The sequence below is a fragment of the Mustela putorius genome, unplaced genomic scaffold (genome assembly GCF_011764305.1).
Source record: "Mustela putorius furo isolate JIRA1106 unplaced genomic scaffold, ASM1176430v1.1 tig00003834_pilon_pilon_pilon, whole genome shotgun sequence".
In the NCBI taxonomy this organism is placed as follows: domain Eukaryota; kingdom Metazoa; phylum Chordata; class Mammalia; order Carnivora; family Mustelidae; genus Mustela; species Mustela putorius.
The window spans coordinates 45,804,223-45,829,481 of record NW_025421987.1 but is presented as its reverse complement, the minus strand read 5'-3'; the positions used below and the strand labels follow the sequence as shown (position 1 = coordinate 45,829,481).

General features: G+C 34.3%; 1 protein-coding gene across 6 annotated transcripts in view; it reads right to left on the bottom strand.

Annotated features, from left to right (window-relative positions):
* Positions 1 to 25,259, bottom strand: part of STXBP5L (syntaxin binding protein 5L) — a 458,714-nt gene that overhangs the window by 106,589 nt on the left and 326,866 nt on the right. For 2 of the 6 annotated variants that reach the window (XM_045088436.1, XM_045088439.1), the window contains exons 19-20: positions 14,606 to 14,757; positions 12,659 to 12,730 (exon numbers count right to left, since the gene is read on the bottom strand). In XM_045088436.1, coding sequence (XP_044944371.1) covers positions 12,659 to 12,730; positions 14,606 to 14,757 — 224 coding nt within the window. Of the gene's footprint in view, positions 1 to 12,658; positions 12,731 to 12,817; positions 12,824 to 14,605; positions 14,758 to 25,259 lie in introns of all 6 variants that reach the window. The other 4 variants (XM_045088437.1, XM_045088440.1, XM_045088438.1 and 1 more) reach the window with 2 other exon arrangements.

The window sequence follows — 25,259 nt, the reverse complement described above, 5'->3', positions numbered from 1 at the left end:
ATTTTAAATCTGAGGCACCTGTTGCTTGGTGGGTTGTCTGCTTCTCCCTCTCCCCTGCTCGTCCTCTATTTCTCTCTCACTTACTCTCTCTCAAAAAAATAAAAGAAATCTTTAAAAAGAAATCTTTAAAGTTTCCCTGTGATTTGTTTTTTAAGTCATGAGATTCCTAGTTTCCAAATATTTGGGGATTTTAAGACATATTTCTGTTAATAATTTCTAACTTAATTTTTTTTATGACCAGAGAACATATTCTGCTTGATTTCAGTCCTTTGGAATCCATTATATACATGTGAATATTCCATGTCCACTTTTAAAAAAGGCATATTTTCCTTTGATTGGTGTAGGCATCTATTGACTTCAGTTAGGTCAACTTGGTGAAGAGAGTTAACAGTTTTATACACAACAATTTCTATTTATTTAATCAATTACTGAGGAGAAATGATGAATCCCCAGCTATGATTGTAGGTTTGTCTGTTTCTTTCCTTCATTTCCTTTTTTGCTTTCTATATTTTGAATATCTCTTATTAGGTCTATAGTTGCATAGGATTTTTATACCTTTCTGATAAAGTGATTCTTTTATCTCCTTGTCTTGAAGTCTACTTTTTCTTATAGTTACATCAGCTTTCTTGAGGTTAGGGTTTTGATAAAATTATTTTTCCATCCTTTTACTTTCAAAACATGCAGCTCTTATAAACAACATATAGTTGGGTCTTTTTTTATATATATATATTATTTCACAAGCTCTGCCTTTTAGTGGGGGGCTTTGCTCCATTTACCTTGGTGTTTGCTCCATTTACATTTAGCATAATATAATCATTGATATAGTTAGGTTTACATCTATCATTTTTTTTCAGTTTGCCCTTCTGTTATTTTTTCCACTATTTCTCTTTTTCATCCTTTGAGAAAAACAAATATATTTTAATATTCTATTTTATCTTCTCTTTGGCTACTTAACTACACCTCTGTTTTATTTATTTTTTCTATTAGTTCTAGGGATTATAATATGCATCTATAATTCTCACAATCTACTTTTAATTATTGTACCATTTCTCTTATAATGAAAGAAACTTATAACATTACGTATTTCCCATCCTTTGTTACTGTTGTCATATATTTTTCTTCTACATGTTGTAAACTACATAATATAGTTTTTAATTCAAAAATTAAATGAACTCAGGGATTTTAAGAAAAGACAAAATAATCTTTTATATTTACCCACATAGTTATTCTTCACAATGTTTTTCATTCTTGCTATATATCTAAATGTCTCGTATTATTTCCTTCAGCTTAAAAACCTCCTTTACCATATCTTATTGTACAGGTCTGCCAACAACAAATTTACTTACCTTTATTTTTTAGTTTTTTTTTTAAATGACTTTATTTATTTATTTATTTGACAGAGAGAGAGAGACAGTGAGAGAGGGAATACAAGCAGGGGGAGTAGAAGAAGGAATGGGAGAGGGAGTGGGAGACGGAGAAGCAGGCTTCCTGCTGAGCAGGAAACCCAATGAGGGGCTTGATCCCAGGACTCTAGGATCATGAGCTGAAGGGAGACAACACATGAGCAACCAGGAGCCCCTATTAACCTTTATTTTAAAATATTTTTACTAAATGTAGAACTCTAGATTTTCCTATTCTTTGCAGTCCATCCATTTATAGAAGGGCCACTCTTTTCTGCATCTGTGCCGTCAATTGTCCCAGGTATGGAAGCACCTACAGCTTTCTGCTCATCTACGAGTGGTTCTTTTCACTCTTGAATTCATTCAATCAAGGCTTTCTTGAATCCACCACTTTTAAATATATCCATAGAAAATTATGCTTTTAAATTTTGTCATTATATTTATCACAGGGTTTTATTATTATGGTCATCATTGTTGTTTCCATGGAAGTGAATTTTCATGTCTTTCAACATCCTATCTGGATCCCCTCACTTTTATTTTATATCTTGGAAATACTGTGAAACCTGGATTGAAGACCCGGAAGACCAAAAGAGTTAAAACTAGTGAGATTGATTAATCCATTACTGATACTAGTAGTTATCCAATGAAATGCTCAGAGTACATGCCAAATGTGCTTTTCCCAAGATTATAGTGAAATTTCTCAAAGAGATTTCCCAAAGATAAGTGGAGAAAGTTATGTCTGATATGTACATATAGTAAAACAAATTGACTAAACTTGGAAGATTTATACAGTGATTCATTAGAAAATATATAATAAATCTTGGTTGAGGACAGATACAGAAATTTTATGGGAAATCACTGAATATCAGAGGACAAAACTCTTTGGGTTATAGTGAATTATATCAACTTTTATTTAAAATTTCTAAGAGTATAGAGTTGACCCTTGTGTAACAAGGTTTTAAACTGTATGGCTCCACTTTCACATGAATTTTTTTCAATATATGCAGTATAATGCTACAAATGTATTCTCTCTTCCTCATTTGCTTAATTATATTTTCTTTAGTGGACTTTATTGTAAGAACACAGTATATAATACATATAACATGCAAAATATGGTTGGAAAGGCTTTTGGTCAATAGTAGGCTATTAGTAGTTAAGTTCCTGGGGAGTCAAAAGTTAAACACAGAGTTTTGACTGCAAAAGCACCAACTTCTAACCTCATACTGTTTAAGGGTCTCCTGTATACCTTTAATGTATCTTAGTGTATAATATGATTAAGATAGTATTTGAAGTAACAGCTTGTGAATGTTAAATAAAATATCAGTATTTTTTAGGAAGTAATACCCAGTATGCAAGTGTCTCCATGCATATAACTAGTATACACTTTGGGGGATTTTCTAACAAAACTATGATTTACCGAATAAATGTTCTGGTCTGAATATTTTCCAGTATGATTGACATTTCTGTGAGATAATTTTTTTCTTATGGAATAGTATATTATAGGATGTTTACAGGCATTCTACTTACTAGATGCCAGTAGAGTACCCCTCCCCTAATTGTGAAGACCATAAATATCTCCCCACATTGACAAATTTCCTGTCAGGGACAAAAATCATTCCTGGTTGAGCACCACTACTGTTTAATTATATTAGTTTGTTTTACTTGTTTGACTCACACTATTACTAACTAAATTCTAGAAAACTCACACATATTACTAAATAATAACTCCCCTACTTTTTTTTTTCTTTGTTCATTTTGTTTAAAAGAAGAAACCTTATATTTTATCTACTACAGTTCAATGTAGTTGCTTTCTGGCACAAAGTTTTAAGGTAAAAAAATTTACACTGTAAAACTGATTTCAAAAAGAAAGGAAACTTACTAAAATATAGATCTGTAAATCAGAGATAGGAGAGCCACTTGTTTAACCAATCACACATTTTTTAATTTATCCTCCATTCTATAGATCTTTCCTTTTCTTTTATGTACCTATTACAATAACAAAAGCCTCCTATTAACTAATCTTTGTACATATGTTCTGCTTCCCATCCCCTATCACTTTCTTAAGGATTTTGCTCCTTAGGAATCCCTTCTCTCCCTTATCATCAATCTCTCTTTCTCTAGGTATCATTCCGTATTCACCTTAACTTTAAAATATGCTCTTTATCTAAAATGAAAGCACAAATATTTCTTCCTCTTAACCCTTTATTCCAGTCCAGGTACTCATCTATTTTTCTCCACCCCTTCATAAGACATCTTAAAAAAGTTATCTACTTGTTCTGTTTCCTCACTTGCCATTCTTTCTAATATAATTTTGGTTTCTATCCCAATATTTTTCCCTAACTACTTTTTAAAGAGTCACAGAGCAAAACCCACTAGTCATTCTTCTAAACTTATCTTATTTTTCTTATCTGCAGCATTTAACATGGCTAACCATTTCCTGAAATGCTCCCCTTTATTTTGGGTTCTACAAGAGTCTCTCCATTTTTTCTCTTCTCTCTGGCGAGTCCTCTGTGCCAGCTGCTTCTCTTCCTTTGAAATTTAAATGTTGAAATTCATGATGTCTCTATCCATAATCCTCCTCTTCCCTCCCACTCTTCCTCTTCTCTCCCCTACCTAGGTAATTTCATTTATTCCCATGTCATTAGACACTATCTGTATGCTGAAGACTCAAATTACAGCACCGATATTCAGATTTGTTTACTTGTCCACTTGACATCTTCACTTGGACAAATGACAGACATACCATAATTTAACATATCTAAAACTGAAATATTCTTCCTTATTACCATGCTCAACCCTAACCCTAGCTTCATCTTTGTATCATGACACAATCAGTGTCAATCAGTTTAAACGCAAATCTTGGAAGAATCTTTGATTCCATTCTCTGATCTTCCACATTGAATTATAATTAGTAGCTCTGTAAGTACTAATGATTTTTGGACCTATCCTTTTTCTACAATAACATTGCTAAAACCCTAGTTAAAGCCACTTTCTTTTCTTGCCTGGAGTATAACACTGGCCTCCTAAATGGTATGCTAGCTTTTTTTCTTTTTTCTTTTTGTCCCACAATAATTTCTTCATGCAATAGTGTGGATGATATTTTTAAGATATAAAACATATCATTCCTCTGCTTAAAATAAAATGGAATTTCTTATAATTGACTCAGAAACATGTATAATAATGTCCCCGCTCATACAGTCATCAAAATCTTAACACATTTTTTTTTTCTCAACAGCTTTCTACTACACTCCTAGATTCCTTGGCCATCTATTTCTAGAAAATAGGTCTTTATCACCTTAGAACCTTCTTATAGGGTGTTCACTGCTTGGAATATACTGCTCCCTGCTGGTTATGTGGCTAATACTTTTTTGAAGAAAGCTTTATTGAAGTTTAATTTATATGTTTATAAAGCATATGATTTGATAAATTTTGACATACACATACACCTGTGAAACCATCTCCACAATCAAGATAATAAATATATCCCTTATCCCAAGAATTTGTGTCTTTTTGTAACCTTCCTTCCAGCCCTTCCCGTAAGTGCCCCTTTCTATCCCCAGGCAACCACTGATCTGCTCTCTGTCACTATACATTAGTTTTCATTTCCTAAAATTTTATATTAATGACCATACAATATGCACCCTTTTTTGCCTGGTTTCTTTAACTCGGTGTAATTATTCTGAGATTCATCCATGGTGCAATACTTCTCAATAGCACACTCATAGGGGAAAAAAAAGAAAAAGAAGGCATACCATAAGAGACTATAAAGAACAAACTGAGGGTTGCTGGGGAGATGTGGAAGGGGGAGAATGGGGTAATTGGGTGATGGGCATTAAGGAGGGCACTTGTGATGAGCAGTGGGTGTTATATCATTGATCTCAAATTCTACTCCTGAAACTAATCGTACACTATACGCTAATTAAAATTTCTTTTAAGATTTCATTTATTTATTTGACAGACAGAGATCACATGTAGGCAGAGAGGCAGGCAGAGACAGAGAGGAGGCAGGCTCTCTGCTGAGCAGAGAGCCGGATGCGGGGCTCGATCCCAGGACCCCGAGACCATGACTTGAGCCGAAGGCAGAGGCTTAACCCACTGAGCCACCTAGGCACCTCTGCTAACTAAAATTTAAATAAAAACTTGAAACATTTAAAAAAAAGGAAATAATACATTCCTTTTCATTGCTTAGTAAACAGCTGAATGGATATAAAAATTTGTTTATCTATTTACCTAATGTGGAGATTTTAGTTATTTTTGACTACTACAAATATTTCAGTGTTTGGTTGCTATGAATGCCTTTGTATTGACATAAGCTTTCCTGGGGTAAATAAATATAAAATGATGACTTCATATTATAAATGTATGTTTAAATTTTTAAGAACCTGACAACTAAGGTAGAATGGGAGAGCTCTGTTTCTTCCACTTTTTGCCAATACTTGGTATGATCAATCTTTTTAAATTTTAGCCCTTCTAACAGATGTATAATGATATCTCATTGTAGTTTTAATTTGATTTTCCTAATGATGAATGTTGAGTATCTTTTCATATGCTTATTTTTTAGTGTTTACTTCTGTAATTTGTTGATTGAATTATAACAAAAGACCATCATTACATTATGAAGTATGTTATTGGTATGTTATTTAAAAACCTTTTGTGTAAACCACTGTCACAAAAATCTCCTTTTTTATAAATTTATAATTTTAGATTTTATTTTTATTTTTTAATTTTATTTTATAATTTTAGATTTTATATTAAGGCTCATGATCTATTTATAAGTTAATTAAAAAATTTACCACAAAGTATTATTCAAAATTGATTTTTTACACAAGGATATCCAATTGTTTAAATACCACCTGTAGGAAAGATTCTCATTTCTCTACTTACTTGCCTTTGCACCTCTGTCAAAAATCAGCTGTTCATATATGTGTGGGTGTATTTCTGAAGTTTCTATTAAGTTTCATTGATCTATTTGTGTTTGGACCAACATTAAACTATTCATTAACGCCAATTTTATTTTAATTTTTAAGTCTTGAAACCAGGTAGTATTGGTCTTCCAACATTGTTCCTTTTCAGAAGATGTTTTGGCTCCAAATCTTTTGCCTTTTTGTATGGACTTCAGAATCAGTTTGTCAATTTCTATTAAAAGCCTCCTTGGCACCTGGGTGGCTCAGGTGGTTGGATGTCGGCCGTTGGCAAAGGTCACGATCCCAGGGTCTTGGGATTGAGTCCTGCATTGAGCTCCTTGCTTGGCAGAGAGGCTGCTTCTTCCTCTGCCAGCAGCTCCCCCTGCTTGTGCTCTTTCCCCCTCTATCAAATAAATGAATAAAATCTTCAAAAAAAAAAAAGTCTCCTCGATTTTTATTGGAATTATATCGAATTACAAATCAATTTGGAGAGAAGTGACATCTTAATATTGAGTCTTATGAAACATTAACATGGTGTAATTCTTCATTTTGGGGGGTATTCTTTAACTTCTCTCAGCAATGTTCTCTGGTTTTCATATCTGTTGTCTTACTATAGCTAAGTGTTTCATATATTAGATGCCATTATAAATGATATTTTCAAATTTCAATTTCAGGTTGTTGTGGGTATGTAGAAATAAAATGATTCTTGTACATTGACCATATATCCTGCACTTTGTTAAACTCATTTATTAATTTTAGAAGTTTTCTGTAGATTTTTTAAAATTTTCTTTATAGATGATAATGTCATCTATGAAAAAAGATGATTTAAGTTTTTTTCCAATCTAGATAACTTTTTTTCCTTGTCTGGGTACACTGGCTAGAATTTCCAGTACAATGTTAGCCAGAAGTGGATGTGAATTAGTTTTTCCTAGTCTGGCTATAAGGAATAGGCACTATTTCCTTAGGGTGCTGGGCACTGTTTCCTTTAATCCTTCAGATGGCTCTTTCCCTGGTTAGTTCATTATAATTATGTGCTGATCAGTACTTTGTTGGGGAGGAAACTCTGTAGATTTCTGGATTCCTCTTTGTAAACTCTAGCTGCTTTCATTTCCCTGGTTTCTCATCTCCATCTCTTCAACTCCAGTAGTCAACAGATTTCCTCCTAGGTTTCCCCTCCTCCTTTGCTGCAGTCTAGAAATTCTTGGGGGCAGTAAGCACGTGGTTTTAGGGTTCCCATTTGTCAGAGATTACTGTATTTCATTGCTTGATGTTCTGTGTCTTAAAAAAACATAGTTTCATTTATTATGTCTGTTTTGTTTATTTATTTCAGGCTAGATATTAAGTGGACCTGTTTTTGTTTTCTTCTCTCTGAAGAGTAAGTCTAAAACATTGTCTATTTTCTTCTTAAAAAATGTTTCCTCTCAGGCCCTTCTGTCATAACACTCTCAAAAATAGGTTCACCTTTTCCCCCTTATCTCATTTTTCTCCCTGACAGCCTTGATATCTTTTTTTCAACTGTAACAATACATCTATGGATTCTTTATATGTTTTCTAGTATAAATTGAGGAAAGAGAACATAATTATTTCACTCATCACTATATATCTAGTGCCTAGAAAAATGTATGACACAGAAGATGCTTAATATTTTTTTGAATGAATGAACTTTTCCCATTTATTATTTACCATAATTTTTGTTCATTTTTGTTCCTTAGGGCATTCCTTCTTTTCTTATTCTTCATTTTACTCCTCCATTTTTGATGTTTTCCAATTCTTTTTTTTTCTAATATTTATTTGCCTCTTTTTGCTAGTTCTTTATTCTTTTCTTTAAAAAAAAAAAGCAAAAATTTTAAAGATTTTATTTACTTATTTGACAGACAGAGATCACAAGTAGGCAGAGAGGCAGGCAGAGAGGGAGGGAGGGGGAAGCAGGCTTCCTGTTGAGCAGAGAGCCCGATGTGGGGCTCCATCCCAGGACCCTGGGATCATGACCTGAGCCGAAGGCAGAGGCTTTAACCCACTGAGCCACCCAGGTGCCCCTTTTCTTTAAATTTTCATTTATGCTTCTATTTGTGTTTCCAGCATCTATTACCATTTCCTACACTCTGAAAAAAAACCATGCAGTGAAAGCAGGAAAATATCTATAGAAAGATTTGAGATTTTCTAAAGCGTCTCCTATTACATAACTAGGAATTGATGTGCAAACAAGTTTGTCTGGCAATATTCTACAATAAGCCCACTTTTTTTTTTTTTAAAGATTTTATTTATTTATTTGACAGAGAGAAATTACAAGTACACTGAGAGGCAGGCAGAGAGAGAGAGAAGGAAGCAGGCTCCCTGCCGAGCAGAGAGCCCGATGTGGGACTCGATCCCAGGACCCTGAGATCATGACCTGAGCCGAAGGCAGCGGCTTAACCCACTGAGCCACCCAGGTGCCCTACAATAAGCCCACTTTAAAAAATTCCTTTTTGTTCAAACAGGATACTACTATTCTCTAACTAGCAAAATTTTTGTCATTTTCACAAGTAGGAAAAACACTAGACTATGAGGCAGTTGACTGGTATGAGTCTTACCATAGACTGGTTGTGATTCTAGAAAAGTTATGTAATCTCTTTGTGGCTTCGTTTTGTCTTTTATAATAATAATAATGTCTTATTATTTATAGAAATGTTTTTTAAAAAATTAACCAAGAAAAATTCCATAAGTCTCTAAGGGAGGTAGGGACTATGAATTTTTACTTTATATAGGAGAAAAAAGAAACTCAGAGAAGTTAAGTGACTTGCCAGAGATTTCAGATGTAATGAGAAGTTTATTAGAAAAAGTAGAACTTGGTATAAACCTTCTGACCCTATGCCTGTTGCTCTTTCCAAATCATTTCACTGGCTTCACAATCATAGTCTGTCAAATACAGAGGCTTCCTTTGAGCCATAGATTTTTATTATTCTATGATGTGAAAGATTTGCAGATGGAATAAGGTTTTGGTGGGGAGAGTTACTTGGAACCTAAACTACAATACAAAATGATCAGTGAAAGAGCCCAGGACAAGACTGAAATTGAGGTGTTTCTCCAGAAATGAAAAGTATAAAATTCAAAATAGAATGTGGATCACTTTGAGAGCAAAACTGATATAACAAAATATAAAAGCCAGATTTCAGAGATCACCTTGTCCAGTCTCCTCAATTTTGAGAAATAAATTTGAATTATTTCATTTTTGAATATATTATTTTATTGATTGTGGATAAAAACCAGAAAAAAGTGGGTCCTGATTATAGTATAATGCAATTAATTTCCAATGACCTGAAACTTTCAGATACTTAGAGACATTGAATAATACAAAGGAAAGCATATGAAGTCTGTTTTGCACCAGATAGGTGTAAGTTAGTTTCCACTAATTGTAACTTTGGGAAATTAATATCTTTTGACTTCATTTTTGTAATCTGTAGAGGAATCTACAGATATATCTATGCCTTAAAGGGTTACAATGACCATTAAGTAACAAAACACTGAGTCAAATTGCTGAGCACAACCCTAGAATAGAATAGACACTCAAAGGAAGTGGGTTAAGTTTCCCCAAATAGGGACAATGCAGATATGCTTTCCTGAAAATTAGGAAACAATTCATGAAACTGGCCAAATAGTCTCTATTATAATAAAAAGGAACTATAAAGATGTAATCAGGTTATATGATTAAATAAAAGAAAATTTTCATAAAATTAATTTTTAAGACATATTCTAAGATATACCATTAAGTCATTAATCAGTCCCTTATCAAAATATAGAATCCTGATTATCAAGAGAAGACTTAAAAGAAATTTGATTTCAAATCTCATGGCTTGTCTGAACTCCTAGGGAGCTCACTGGTAGAGACAAAGAGGATCTTTTAATGGTCATCTAAGAACTTGATTTTACTTCTGTCTTAACATTTCAGATCTTTGCTTAGAAGAAATTATGATCTGTTTTGCAGAATTCCAGTGAACCCAGTAACTACAGAAGCTATTTCTGCTCTCACTTGTCAAATCTGAAAAATCCTCTGGCTATTCATATGAGCAAAAAGAGCCAGCTAAGAGCTCTGTCCTAACCATAATTTAGTTACTGAGCACATATTTGTGCCAGGTGTAGAGGGTATAAAGAATTTGAAATCTACTCTTCAGGTTCTTGCCATGCATTTGGAAAGGTAGAGCATATGCATAAAAATAACTAAACATACAAATGAATTTATGCTAAGCTCTAACTGGTTCACATATGTCCACATACAAGCTTATACATTATAGGAATTTAAATAAAGGAACTGGCACAGCAGGGCTCTGATGGCAGCAGGAAATGTTTACAATAGGAAGTAAAATTTGAGCAGGGCATTTCCAGAGAGGAAATGATGATATGAATAAATTATAAGAGTAGCAAGATCCAGATATTGGCTTAAGGGGAGTGTTTTTATGGAAGAGTAATAGGAAATTCATTTGAAAATGTAGGTAGGAATTATATTTTAGAGTACCCCGAATGTTCAAAAACAGCTTTTTAAATCCGAAGGCAGTATAAGAATTATTGAAGGGTTAGAAGTAAGTGAGCCTGTCTCAGAATTTCTTTAACCATTATATCATGGTTGATACTGTAAAATTCTGATTAAAAGCCTACTCCTGCTTCTTGTCCTCAGTATACAATTTCTCTTCTTACTATAAAAGCATTACATGTTTATTACAGAAATATCAGAAAATACATAAAATATAAAAGAAGAACTTTGTAAAATCCACAATCTCATATTCGGAAACTTTTTCTATTTGTATAGATGGATTCTCTCTCTATCTCAAACACACAAACACACACACACACACACACACACACACACAATGTTGGGAGCATCTAACCTTGAGAAGGCTAAAGTGGGATTCAGAAGCTCGAGTATGCATGTTAAACCACTTGGAGAATCTGTACAGGAAAAGTTTTGGCTGAAACTTTTTATATGGCGGGAAATGGGTTTGAAAGAACAGAATTAGGGTAGAAGTCAACTAATTTTTTATGTAAAGAGAAATTAGTAAGAATTTTGAGTATCATGGGTCATATGATTTCTGTTCAACTCTGCCATTGTAGTGTGGATGTAGCCATAGGTAGTACGTAAAATATCAGTGTGGCTGTGCTCCAATAAAGTTTTATTTATGGAAACTGAAATTTCATGTAATTTTCAGGTGTCAAAAAATATTATAATACCTAACAGGTTCTGTTTTAGAAGAAGCAGAAGTCAACGTAGATATCAGTGTTCTATCACAAATCCAAAGGAGCAAAGACAGTGAAAAGCATCCCAAAAGAGGGTTTTCTGCTAGACTAGAAAATGAAAGGATACTGATGATGAAATATAAGGCACCCTATGGGCATTCCCATAAATATGTTAAGGATTTTACAGGGTTTATCTTTAGCTACAGGAAGATAATGTTTTAGTTTATTATAAGTGATGTGATCCCATTAATCATCTACAAACTGGTGAGTTGAAGTCTGAAGAAATTCAAGATACAAATAATATGTATATGTGTGTGTATGTGTGTACACATATATATATTTGTACAAATATGAAGCCATCGTATATATTATTAAGCAACCTGCTTTTTTAAAACATAACATTGATCAGTATATTGTAAATCTCTTCTCATCAATGAATGTTTGCCCCTAATATCATTAGTATTATCTGTACCTACAGTCACACCTTCATTCTCCATTCTTTCTGCACTAGTTTATAGAATTACTTACTTCATCATCTTCAAATTTGCATTTTCTACCATGAAAAATGTTAATACTATTGACTTTTTAGTTTGTGACTTTAATTCCCCAACTTTATAGTGTTTAGTACCTAAAGTCACTATAGAAATGTGTGTTTGTGTATTCTATTTTAATAAAAAGCATCAAAATTTGGAATACTTAGCTAATTCTAAGAAATCTAATTCCTTAGAAGAAGAAAACATTGTGGCCCTTGTTAGAACACTTTTATAAAATGGCCAGAGGCACAAGTTTTCCAAAACAAGAAAGCAATCAATTGTTATTGATACTGGAATGTCAAGCTTACTGCTTATAAGGACACCATGGCTCTTCCTCCTCAAAACAAAAGACAGGGACTCTTGAACTAAGAGAATGTGGTCTGCATGGTTTGAAATAAACACTGGAGTAAAGGGTGTGAATAAATGGATATATGACATTAGCTATTTGAAGTATTTACATACTTGTTAAAATTATCAGGTTGCACTTCCATAACAAAACAAAAATTTGCATGCATGCTGAATGTGTTTTTAAAAACACATTACTAAGCACAGATGTATGGGTTTAACCAGGCATTAAGACTTAAAAAGCTGTTTGCCTAACCTTTATAGAACTTACTCTGATAAGAAGTACGGATCCGTTTCGTTAAATCAGGATAAAGGTTAGACAGGCCACGCATGCAAAAGTTGTCTTTGGAACATGCCAGAACATCAGCATCAGCAGCAGGCAGAGGAAAGAGAGAAAAATAGTCTAAAGTGAAAGGAAGTGATATCATACCAGAATCTAGAACAGCCAAGATGAAGAAATTGCAGCAAGTTTAGGTAATCAAATTAGAAAAGAGATATTAAAAAATAAATCAGTTAGAAAGAGGTGACAGATGAATGATGAGAGTGTTGTAATAATTTTATTTAATCAAATATCCTGTAAAAATAGATGTCATATTTTATTTTTATAACATAAAGTGAGTACTCATTGTAGTGATTTTATACACTAAATATGAACAAAATTTATGATTTTATCTTTTTTTCCTGATTTTAAAGTCATCAAAATTCTAAGCTCTAATCATAATTAAGTCTTAATAAGTTTAAATTAAGTAATAGTTTTATGATGCTTGTCACAATATATACCTTGTCATCCCATTGTGTATATCCAGTAAGTAACTTGGATGCTGTCATAGGATCCACAGCTTTTTTAATTCAGTTTTTGCTTTCAACATACAAATGTTGCCTCCTATCCCCTAATATCTTCCTATCCTAGAGTCCATAAACTTTAAAAAAATCAAATGTTCTCTTTCCCAGTCAATGGATGGTATGTGCATGCGCAATTTCTCTTATTCTGCCTTCTTTTCAAAAGATAGAAATAGTAGAGGCAGAACCTATAGAATTTGAACTTTCTAGTATTCCCAAAATATTGCTAAAAGCTGAGATCCCTAATAAAAAACAGAGACTCCAATTTCTGAAGGAGAAATTTTGTGCTCCTGAAAAGGGTCTAAATTTAGCAATGTGAAAAGAGTTGATGTTTATTTAAAAAAAAAAATTAACAAAAAGGGAGAATTTCAGTATGTCAAGTTAATTTTTCATTAGTCAAAAAGGAATTGTATTATAACATTCCAATATTAAGTTTGGCACATTTGATATTTAGAAAATAACAGCTACTATCATGTTATGTTTCTAGTTTAAAACATTTTTTACATTAGTATATTTAATAAAGGCTTTAATAATCAACTGAGTTTTTAAAATCAACTGATTAAAAAAATCTAATAGAATGAAACACAATACTCTAGAAGTATTTCCATCTGCAAATCTTTGGGCTCAACTAATTTTTTATTAACTATAGTATGTCAGTGGACAGAAAATATACAAAATTTTGTCTGTTTACAAAGTCAACTATTTGTATAAATAATGAAATTTCAGTTAACTTTGGATAATTTAGCATATCAAAATTTGACATTATATAGAAAATATTTCTGTTTATATCTTAATTAACCTTGTTTTTCTTTTATAGTTAAACAAATTTATTGATCCTGTCAAGCAAACTGTTACCTTTCATAGCATTTTAAAATGTTAATTAATAATGTTTACTGCATTTGTGAAAATGCCTCCAAGAAAATCACCATCCTACAAGGAAAGGTGACAGCTAAAATATAGAGTTTAAAAATTTAAAAATAGTGAAATACTTAAAATTATATTTTTAAAGAGTCCAGTTATATTCAGAGAAAATTATCCTGTTAAATACAAGCATTGCAAACAAAATTTTCAACTACAGAACCCGATTTTCATAACATTTTTATATTTAATAGCTTATTTTCTCTTATTTCTTAAGAATTCAACCTAAGAAACTTGAGATGCTTCCTAACTTTGACAACAAATTGAAGTTTAAACACTTCCTTTACCCTTTCAAATATTCTCACTATATTTCTGCCCAAATTTACTTACATATTATAAATTGTGTTGAATTTATGTTGCCATGCATTTGAATAGTATCATAGGAAAAAAGATAAGAAATCTAAAGGTAAAAAAACAGATGAACTAATCAAGTTCATAACCATTTTGTTTTATCTCCTACCTGCAATGAACTGCTTGTTTTTTCGAGGAGACCGTGGTTGACGTTGGTATAGGTCACTTGATTTATATAGGTCAATGGTCCCCATGCTTAACAGTACTGTCTTCTGTATAAAATCTACCACAGCCAACCCATTGCAGTTCCCAAACGCAACTCTGAGAGAAAAAAAAAAATGCAACTAGAATGTATCACAGCAATCATTATTATTTTTATCTTTGTATAAAAATAAGATAATTAGAGAGTAATGCCTTAGGGTTGGGGAGGTTAGATCATGGTTGGTATAATGTCAGGAAGGATATCATGCCTTTACATAGGATAGGGTAATCTTGTATAGTAGCCATGACCACTGCAGTCATAGTTTATCATCAGTTTTATTAGTTAAGTAGTGATTTCCCAATCTGCTCTTAAACTTGGCCTTATATTTTTATAGTAGAATCATATAAAATCTTTTTGCTATGCAATGGGGAAATACATCAAGAAATGGCACACTTTAATAGCTATAGATCGTTAGGTATGTAATTAGAGCCTTTTTAAAATAAAATTAGAATTGTTAAGATCAAAATTATGTCTCTTCTTAAACAGAGAGTATGTATTTAATGCAAAATGTTACATAAAATTAACTTTTTATATCTAAGGTTTTGATACCACAGTAGATATAAACAGATAAAATTTTCATTCACAAAAAAATTAAAATTTTCTTACTCTCTATTCTTTATTTGTCCTACTTATTAAAAGACAAACACAATTTGATTAATTTCTTCTGAGAAATTAAAACAGCTCCACTAAGCAGGCATTTTGAAGAATTATTTATTTATTTGAGACAGAGAGAACACAAGTAGGAGGGACAGAGGGGAAGGAAGAGAGATCATAAGAAGATTCCATGCTTGGTGCAGAGCTGAGGTCATGCCCTAAGCTGAAACCAAGAGTTGGTCACTTAACCAACTGTGCCACCTAGGTATTTTAATTTAGATTAATTTTCTTAACTTAGTGAATGGAGAGATTTCCCAGGCTAGAGCACAGGAAAATGAAACATCAGTGGTCATGTTGAATTGAGGAGAAAGAGATCAGAGTCTGATAATGTGAAAGCAGCCAGAATTTAAAATATAGAGAAATGAGAGCTGCATAGAATACACCAGAGAAATTTATAGAATGGTTCTCTCGAGTATCCATGTAAAGTAACTACCCCAGGCTCAGGAAAGAATCACCAAAGAGATAAAGCTGAACAATTCCCAAAGCTTACACAAGGCTGAAAATATTTCATGTTACTACCAGCCAAACTGCTGAGATCTTATAATACATTAAAAAAAAACCCCAGATATAAGTAGTATCACTTTAGTAGTGGGGACAAATTAGCCATGAACTAAAGGCTTTTCTGAACCCCATCCTAAAAAAAGCTTAGAAGCATGATTCTAAATAACATAACTGCCTTCCAGAAAAATCTCCAACACTATTAAAAAGAATCAACAAAATACCACCATAATGTAAAATTCACAATGTCCTCTATATAATAAGTAGCAGACATATATAAAATTAAGAAAACATGACTGGTAACCAGAGGGAAAAAAAATCGACAGAAATGAAACATATGACAAAAGTAGCAAACAAGGATATTAAAAATACTTAATAAATAGGGGTACCTGGGTTGCTCAGTCAGTTAAGCGTCTGCTTTTGGCTTAGGTCATGATCTTGGGGTCCTGGGATTTAGCCCTGTGTCAGGCTCCCTGCTCATTAGGGAATCTGTTTTTCCCTCTTCCTCTGCTCCTCCCTGCCCTGTTTGTTTCTTCTTTCTCTCTCTCAGATAAATAAATAAAATCTTAAAAAATATATATTGCAGTTATTTGCGAAGGGGGAGAAAAACCTACTCTAGAGCTATAGGAATAAAACAGACTGGTATTGAAATAAAGATAAAAAATAAATTTTAATGAAACAGAGGAGTGGCCATAAACACACATAAATGGTCATCTGATATTTACAAAAGTGCCATGACAATTCAGAAGAAAGATATCCTTTTTGATAAATGATGTGAAACAATTAGATTTATATTTGTATTCCACCTCTCCACATTTTAAGTATATGTCATATTTTGTATTTTCTTATTTTGTGTATCCCTTAAGTAATTATTAAAGATACAATTGTTTTTTTGTCTTTTAACCATTATGCTAGCTTTGTAAGTGGTTGATCTACTACCTTTACTGTATCTTTGCTTTTACCTGTGAGGTTTTATCTTTTATAATTTTTTACTTCTAGTTATGGCCATTTCTTTTCTTAAAGAAGTCCCCTTAACTTTTCTTATATGGCCAGGTCAGTGGTGATGAATTCTTTTCCTTCAATTCTGAATGAAAACTGCTGGATAGGGTATTCTTGGTTGTATGTATTTTTCCTTTCCACTCATTGAATATGTCATGCCACTATCTTCTGGAACCTTATGGGGGTTCCTTTGTCCATAACTAGTTACTTTTCTTTTGCTGCTTTTGAACACTACATAAAAAACTAATGATGTACTATATGCTGGCTAATTGAACATTTAAAAAAAAAAAAGCTCCATAGAGTATTATGCCTCCATCAGAAAGGATGAATACCCAACTTTTGTAGCAACATGGACGGGACTGGAAGAGATTATGCTGAGTGAAATAAGTCAAGCAGAGAGAGTCAATTATCATATGGTTTCACTTATTTGTGGAACATAACAAATAGTATGGAGGACATGGGGAGTTAAAGAGGAGAAGGGAGTTCGGGGAAATTGGAAGGGGAGGTGAACCATGAGAGACTACGGACTCTGAAAAACAATCTGAGGGATTTGAAATGGTGGGGGGGGGGGTTGGGGTACCAGGTGGTGAGTATTATAGAGGGCATGGATTGCATGGAGCACTGGGTGTGGTGAAAAAATAATGAATACGGTTATGCTGAAAATAAATAAATTAATAAAAAAATTAAAAAAAAAAAGCTCCATAGGAAGTTGCTAATAATTGGTGCAGTTCACCTTGAAATAGAAACTATTTTCCACCCTGCAAACCCTAAGATAATGTTAATAAATGTACCCAATTAACTGTGCCTAAACAACAAACAAACAAAACCCTCTTTTTATCTCTAATTTTGACATTTATTATTATATGTCTTATTGTAGGCCTCTTTGGGTTCTTCTTTTTTGGAGTTCTCTGTGAGATTTAGACATGAATATCTGTTTCCTTCCTCAGGTTAGGGAGGTTTTCAGCTATTTCTTCAATTAAATTTTTTGCCCCTTCCTCTCATTCTTCTTCGGTAGCCCTTATAATATGAATGTTAGTACCCTTGAAGTCACAGAGATCTCTTATATTATTCTCAATTTAAATTTCTTTTTTCTTTTTGAAGTTCAGCTTGGGTGATTTCCAATACCCTGTTTTCTAGATCACTTGGACTTCTGCAGCATCTTAGCTACTGTTGATTCCCTTGAGTGTATTTTTCATTTCAGTTATTATATCCTTCAGTACTGATTGGCTCTCCTTTATATTTTCTGTCTGTCTGTTGAGGCCTCACTGTGTTCATCTATTCTTTCCTCAAGTTTGGTTAGCATCTTTATGACCATAATTTTGAACTTTTTATTAGGTAGATTCCTTATCTCAGTTTCATTTAGCTCTTTCTCTGGAGGTTGTCTATTCTTTCATTTGGAATATATTCCTCTCTCTCCTCATCCTGCTTGACTTTCTGTGTTTGTTTCTACATATTAGGTAGATCAGCTGTATCTCCCCGTTGTGAAGGAGTAGCCTTAGGTAGATTCCCTGTGTGGCCCAGAAGTACAAGTCCAGCTGTTCACCAGAACCAGGTGCTCTGGGGTATCTCCTATGTGGGTTCTGTATTTCATTCTGTTGTGGCTGGGCTGCAGCTGCTACAGGTCTACTGGTATGTGGGCTGACCCTTGACACACCTGGCTGAGAGGCCTGTCTACAGCTTCTGTGAATTTTGTGGGTGGTCATGGGGGCAGGACTAGCTTCTCTTGTGTTTGACTGCAAGTTCTGGACATGACTGCTGCAGCTGCCCTGGTGGATAGGCCCATAGGGAAACACCAGGGTGGGATGAGTAATGTTAACAAGGTAGACGGAGAGTATCAGAAATGGTGTCTACCTGTACCAGGCTAGTTAGGTAGAGGAATATGAAAAAGTGCATCTATTCCTAAAGAAAGTTGCTACAGATACTGTCTCTCCAGCACACATAGTAAAATTAGTCAATAAATCTCCTTCAAGTAGGACCCAGGTTCCTTTTAAATTGCTGCCTCTCTGTTGGATCTTGGTGTAAATGAGTTGGTGCACAGGCTCTTTATGAGCAGAGTCTCATTTTCCTACAGCCCCATAGTTATCCCACAGTTAAACTTCACTAATTTTCAAAGCCAGATGTTATGGGGGTCACATCTTCCCAGTGCAGGTCCTCAGGGCAGAGATGCCTAATGTGGTGCCTTAACACTTACCTCCTCAGGGAGTACCCCTGCCTTTGCGATATCCATGCCACATGTGGGTTGCCATACTGGGGATATAGGTCTTGAGTAGTCTGCATCTCTTCCCCTCTTCCTGTCTCTGTGTGGCTTTTCTTTTAAGCCTCAATTGTGTAAGAGTTATTCTTCTAGTCTCCTGGTCATTCTCAGAGAGCATTGTCCTATATGTAGTCATAATTTTAATGTGTCCATGGAGAACTTAAACTCAGAACCTTTCTACTCTGCCATCTTGATTTTCTCCTCATCTATAAATTCTTTTTGTATTTGTTAGACAAAATCACTCTATTATCCATTTACTTTGTATTCAATAAATAATGTTTAGTAATTATGTGTTCAAGCTATTATTTTATGGGTGGTTAATGAAGCACTATCCTTTTTAGCCCTGGGATAGTACACTACTTTATGTTTTTCTACATCCTAGATAAGATGCCATTGGTTAAAAACTCTTCAATTATTCTATTTGGATATGTCATGTGTATCCTGCCCTGAGCCTTAAAGTTACATTTTATTTTATTTTTATTTTTTAAGTAAGCTCTATGCTTAATGTGGAGCTTGACCTCACATCCTGAGATCAACAGTCACAATGCTCTACTGAGTCAGCCAGGCACCCATAAAAGTTACATCTTGGGGGGAGGAGTCAAGATGGCAGAGAAGTAGCAGGCTGAGACTACTTCAGCTAACCGGAGATCAGATAGATAGCTTATCTAAAGATTGCAAACACCTGAAAATCCATCGGCAGATCGAAGAGAAGAAGAACAGCAATTCTGGAAACAGAAAAACAACCACTTTCTGAAAGTTTATCTAATATATATATTTATTCTTTTTTATATTTTTCTTATGTGTTTTCTTTTTTTAAAATTCTTTTCTTTTCTTTTTCTTTCTTTTTTTCATTTTTTTTCTTTATTCCTTTTTGAACCTCTTTTTATCCCCTTTCTCCCCCCTCACGATTTGGGATCTCTTCTAATTTGGTTAAAGCATATTTTCCTGGGGTTGTTGCCATCCTTTTAGTATTTTACTTGCTACTTCATATACTCTTGTCTGGACAAAATGACAAGACGGAAAAATTCAACACAAAAAAAAGAACAAGAGGCAGTACTGAAGGCTAGGGACCTAATCAATATAGACATTGGTAATATGTCAGATCTAGAGTTCAGAATGACAATTCTCAAGGTTCTAGCCGGGCTCGAAAAAGGCATGGAAGAATTAGAGAAACCCTCTCGGGAGATATAAAAGCCCTTTCTGGAGAAATAAAAGAACTAAAATCTAACCAAGTTGAAATAAAAAAAGCTATTAATGAGGTGAAATCAAAAATGGAGGCTCTCACTGCTAGGATAAATGAGGCAGAAGAAAGAATTAGTGATATAGAAGACCAAATGACAGAGAATAAAGAAGCTGAACAAAAGAGGGACAAACAGCTACTGGACCACGAGGGGAGAATTCGAGAGATAAGTGACACCATAAGACAAAACAACATTAGAATAATTGGGATTCCAGAAGAAGAAGAAAGAGAGAGGGGAGCAGAAGGTATACTGGAGAGAATTATTGGGGAGAATTTCCCCAAAATGGCAAAGGAAACAAGCATCAAAATTCAGGAGGTTCAGAGAATGACCCTCAAAATCAATAAGAATAGGCCCACACCCCATCACCTAATAGTAAAATTTACAAGTCTCAGTGACAAAGAGAAAATCCTGAAAGCAGCCCGGGAAAAGAAGTCTGTAACATACAATGGTAAAAATATTAGATTGGCAGCTGACGTATCCACAGAGACCTGGCAGACCAGAAAGAGCTGGCATGATATTTTCAGAGCACTAAATGAGAAAAACCTGCAGCCAAGAATACTATATCCAGCTAGGCTATCATTGAAAATAGAAGGAGAGATTAAAAGCTTCCAGGACAAACAAAAACTGAAAGAATTTGCAAACACCAAACCAGCTCTACAGGAAATATTGAAAGGGGTCCTCTAAGCAAAGAGAGAGCCTACAAATGGTAGATCAGAAAGGAAAGGAGACCATATACAGTAACAGTCACCTTACAGGCAATACAATGGCACTAAATTCATATCTCTCAATAGTTACCCTGAATGTTAATGGGCTAAATGCCCCTATCAAAAGACACAGGGTATCAGAATGGATAAAAAAACAAAACCCATCTATATATTGCCTCCAAGAAACTCATTTTAAGCCCGAAGACACCTCCAGATTTAAAGTGAGGGGGTGGAAAAGAATTTACCATGCTAATGAACATCATAAGAAAGCAGGAGTGGCAATCCTTATATCAGATCAATTAGATTTTAAGCCAAAGACTATAATAAGAGAAGAGGAAGGACACTATATCATACTCAAAGGGTCTGTCCAACAAGAAGATTTAACAATTTTAAATATCTATGCCCCCAACGTGGGAGCAGCCAACTATATAAACCAATTAATAACAAAATCAAAGAAACACATCAACAATAATACAATAATAGTAGGGGACTTTAATACTCCCCTCACTGAAATGGAAAGATCATCCAAGCAAAAGATCAGCAAGGAAATAAAGGCCTTAAACGACACACTGGACCAGATGGACATCACAGATATATTCAGAACATTTCATCCCAAAGCAACAGAACACACATTCTTCTTTAGTGCACATGGAACATTCTCCAGTATAGATCACATCCTCGGTCCTAAATCAAGACTCAACTGGTATCAAAAGATTGGGATCATTCTCTGCATATTTTCAGACCACAATGCTCTAAAGCTAGAACTCAACCACAAAAGGAAGCTTGAAAAGAACCCAAATACATGGAGACTAAACAGCATCCTTCTAAATAATGAATGGGTCAACTGGGAAATTAAAGAAGAATTGAAAAAAATCATGGAAACAAATGATAATAAAAATACAACAGTTCAAAATCTGTGGGATACACAAAGGCAGTCCTGAGAGGAAAATACATAGTGGTACAAGCCTTTCTCAGGAAACAAGAAAGGTCTCAGGTACACAACCTAACCCTACACCTAAAGGAGCTGGAGAAAGAACAAGAAAGAAACCCTAAGCCCAGCAGGAGAAGAGAAATCATAAAGATCAGAGCAGAAATCAATGAAACAGAAACCAAAAAAACAATAGAAGAAATCAACGAAACCAGGAGCTGGTTCTTTGAAAGAATTAATAAAATTGATAAGCCCATGGCCCGACTTATCAAAAAGAAAAGAGAAAGGACCCAAATAAATAAAATCATGAATGAAAGAGGAGAGATCACAACTAACACCAAAGAAATACAAACTATTATAAGAACATACTATGAGCAACTCTACCCCAATAAATTTGACAATCTGGAAGAAATGGATGCATTCCTAGAACATATAAACTACCACAACCGTACCAGGAGGAAATAGAAAGCCTGAACAGACCCATAACCAGTAAGGAGATTGAAACAGTCATTAAAAATCTCCAAACAAACAAAAGCCCAGGGCCAGACGGCTTCCCGGGGGAATTCTACCAAACATTTAAAGAAGAACTAATTCCTATTCTCCTGAAACTGTTCCAAAAAATAGAAATGGAAGGAAAACTTCCAAACTCATTTTATGAGGCCATCATCACCTTGATCCCAAAACTAGACAAGGATCCCATCAAAAAAGAGAGCTATAGACCAATATCCTTGATGAACACAGATGCGAAAATACTCAACAAAATACTAGCTAATAGGATTCAACAGTACATTAAAAGGATTATTCACCACGACCAAGTGGGATTTATTCCAGGGCTGCAAGGTTGGTTCAACATCCGCAAATCAGTCAATGTGATACAACACATCAATAAAAGAAAGAACAAGAACCATATGATACTCTCAATAGATGCTGAAAAAGCATTTGACAAAGTACAGCATCCCTTCCTGATCAAAACTCTTCAAAGTGTAGGGATAGAGGGCACATACCTCAATATCATCAAAGCCATCTATGAAAAACCCACCGCAAATATCATTCTCAATGGAGAAAAACTGAAAGCTTTTCCGCTAAGGTCAGGAACACGGCAGGCATGTCCATCATCTCCACTGCTATTCAACATAGTACTAGAGTTCCTAGCCTCAGCAATCAGACAACAAAAGGAAATTAAGGGCATCCAAATCGGCAAAGAAGAAGTAAATTATCACCCTTCGCAGATGATATGATACTATATGTGGAAAACCCAAAAGACTCCACTCCAAAACTGCTAGAACTTATACAAGAATTCAGTAAAGTGTCAGTATATAAAATCAATGCACAGAAATCAGTTACATCTCTACACCAACAGCAAGACAGAAGAAAGAGAAATTAAGGAGTCAATCCCATTTACAATTGCATCCCAAACCATAAGATACCTAGGAATAAACCTAACCAAAGAGGCACAGAATCTATACTCAGAAAACTATAAAGTACTCATGAAAGAAATTGAGGAAGACACAAAGAAATGGAAAAATGTTCCATGCTCCTGGATTGGAAGAATAAATATTGTGAAAATGTCTATGCTACCTAAAGCAATCTACACATTTAATGCAATTCCTATCAAAGTACCATCCATCTTTTTCAAAGAAATGGAACAAATAATTCTAAGATTTACATGGAACCAGAAAAGACCTCGAATAGCCAAAGGGATATTGAAAAAGAAAGCCAACGTTGGTGGCATCACAATTCCGGACTTCAAGCTCTATTACAAAGCTGTCATCATCAAGACAGCATGATACTGGCACAAAAACAGACACATAGATCAATGGAACAGAATAGAGAGCCCAGAAATAGACCCTCAACTCTACAGTCAACTAATCTTCGACAAAGCAGGAAAGAATGTCCAATGGAAAAAAGACAGCCTCTTCAATAAATGGTGCTGGGAAAATTGGACAGCCACATGCAGAAAAATGAAATTGGACCATTTCCTTACACCACACACAAAAATAGACTCAAAATGGATGAAGGACCTCAATGTGCGAAAGGAATCCATCAAAATCCTTGAGGAGAACACAGGCAGCAACCTCTTCGACCTCTGCCGCAGCAACATCTTCCTAGGAACAACGCTAAAGGCAAGGGAAGCAAGGGCAAAAATGAACTATTGGGATTTCATCAAGATCAAAAGCTTTTGCACAGCAAAGGAAACAGTTAACAAAACCAAAAGACAACTGACAGAATGGGAGAAGATATTTGCAAACGACATATCAGATAAAGGACTAGTGTCCAGAATCTATAAAGAACTTAGCAAACTCAACACCCAAAGAACAAATAATCCAATCAAGAAATGGGCAGAGGACATGAACAGACATTTCTGCAAAGAAGACATCCAGATGGCCAACAGACACATGAAAGAGTGCTCCATATCACTAGGCATCAGGGAAATACAAATCAAAACCACAATGAGATATCACCTCACACCAGTCAGAATGGCTAAAATCAACAAGTCAGGAAATGACAGATGCTGGCGAGGATGCGGAGAAAGGAGAACCCTCCTACACTGTTGGGAATGCAAGCTGGTGCAGCCACTCTGGAAAACAGCATGGAGGTTCCTCAAAATGTTCTTAATGTTTTTATTTATGGTTAATACTTTTTGAGTTTGTTGAAGAAATATTTTCTTAACACAAGTGTAATGACATATTCTCCTATAATACCTCCTAGAATCTTTGTGTATAGTCAGAAAGAAGAGTCAAATTTCAGTTTTTCTATATAATTTTTCAACTGGCTTTGTAGTATTTATTGGGGGGAAACCTGTCATTTCCTCTATTGCTCTGCAGAACCAATTTGGCTAAATGCCTGGATCTCTTTCTGCACTCTTTCTTCTGTTCACTGGTCTTTTTGTCTAGCTCCCCTGTGCCAATAAAAACACTGTCATAACTAATTTATCTTTATTTAATTTTGTTTTCCAATAGAGCAATCTTCTAATTCTGTTTTTCTTAGTACTGTCTTAGCTAGTGTGGTCCTTTGAAATTCTCTAAATTTTAGAACTAGTTTTAAACTTCCAGGGGAAAAAAACCTGCTAAAGTTTGTATTGGCATTGTGGTAAATCTATAGATCATTTTGTGAAAACTCGATATCTTTGAGATATTACTGAATTTTATAGTCCATGATTTAGCTTCTTTAATTTCTCTTAAGTTTTGTAGTTTTCTGTGTAGAGGTCTTGATCATTGTTTATTAGTTATAGTCCTAGGTATTTTATTATTTTTATTTTAAGTGGAATCTTTATACAATTTTA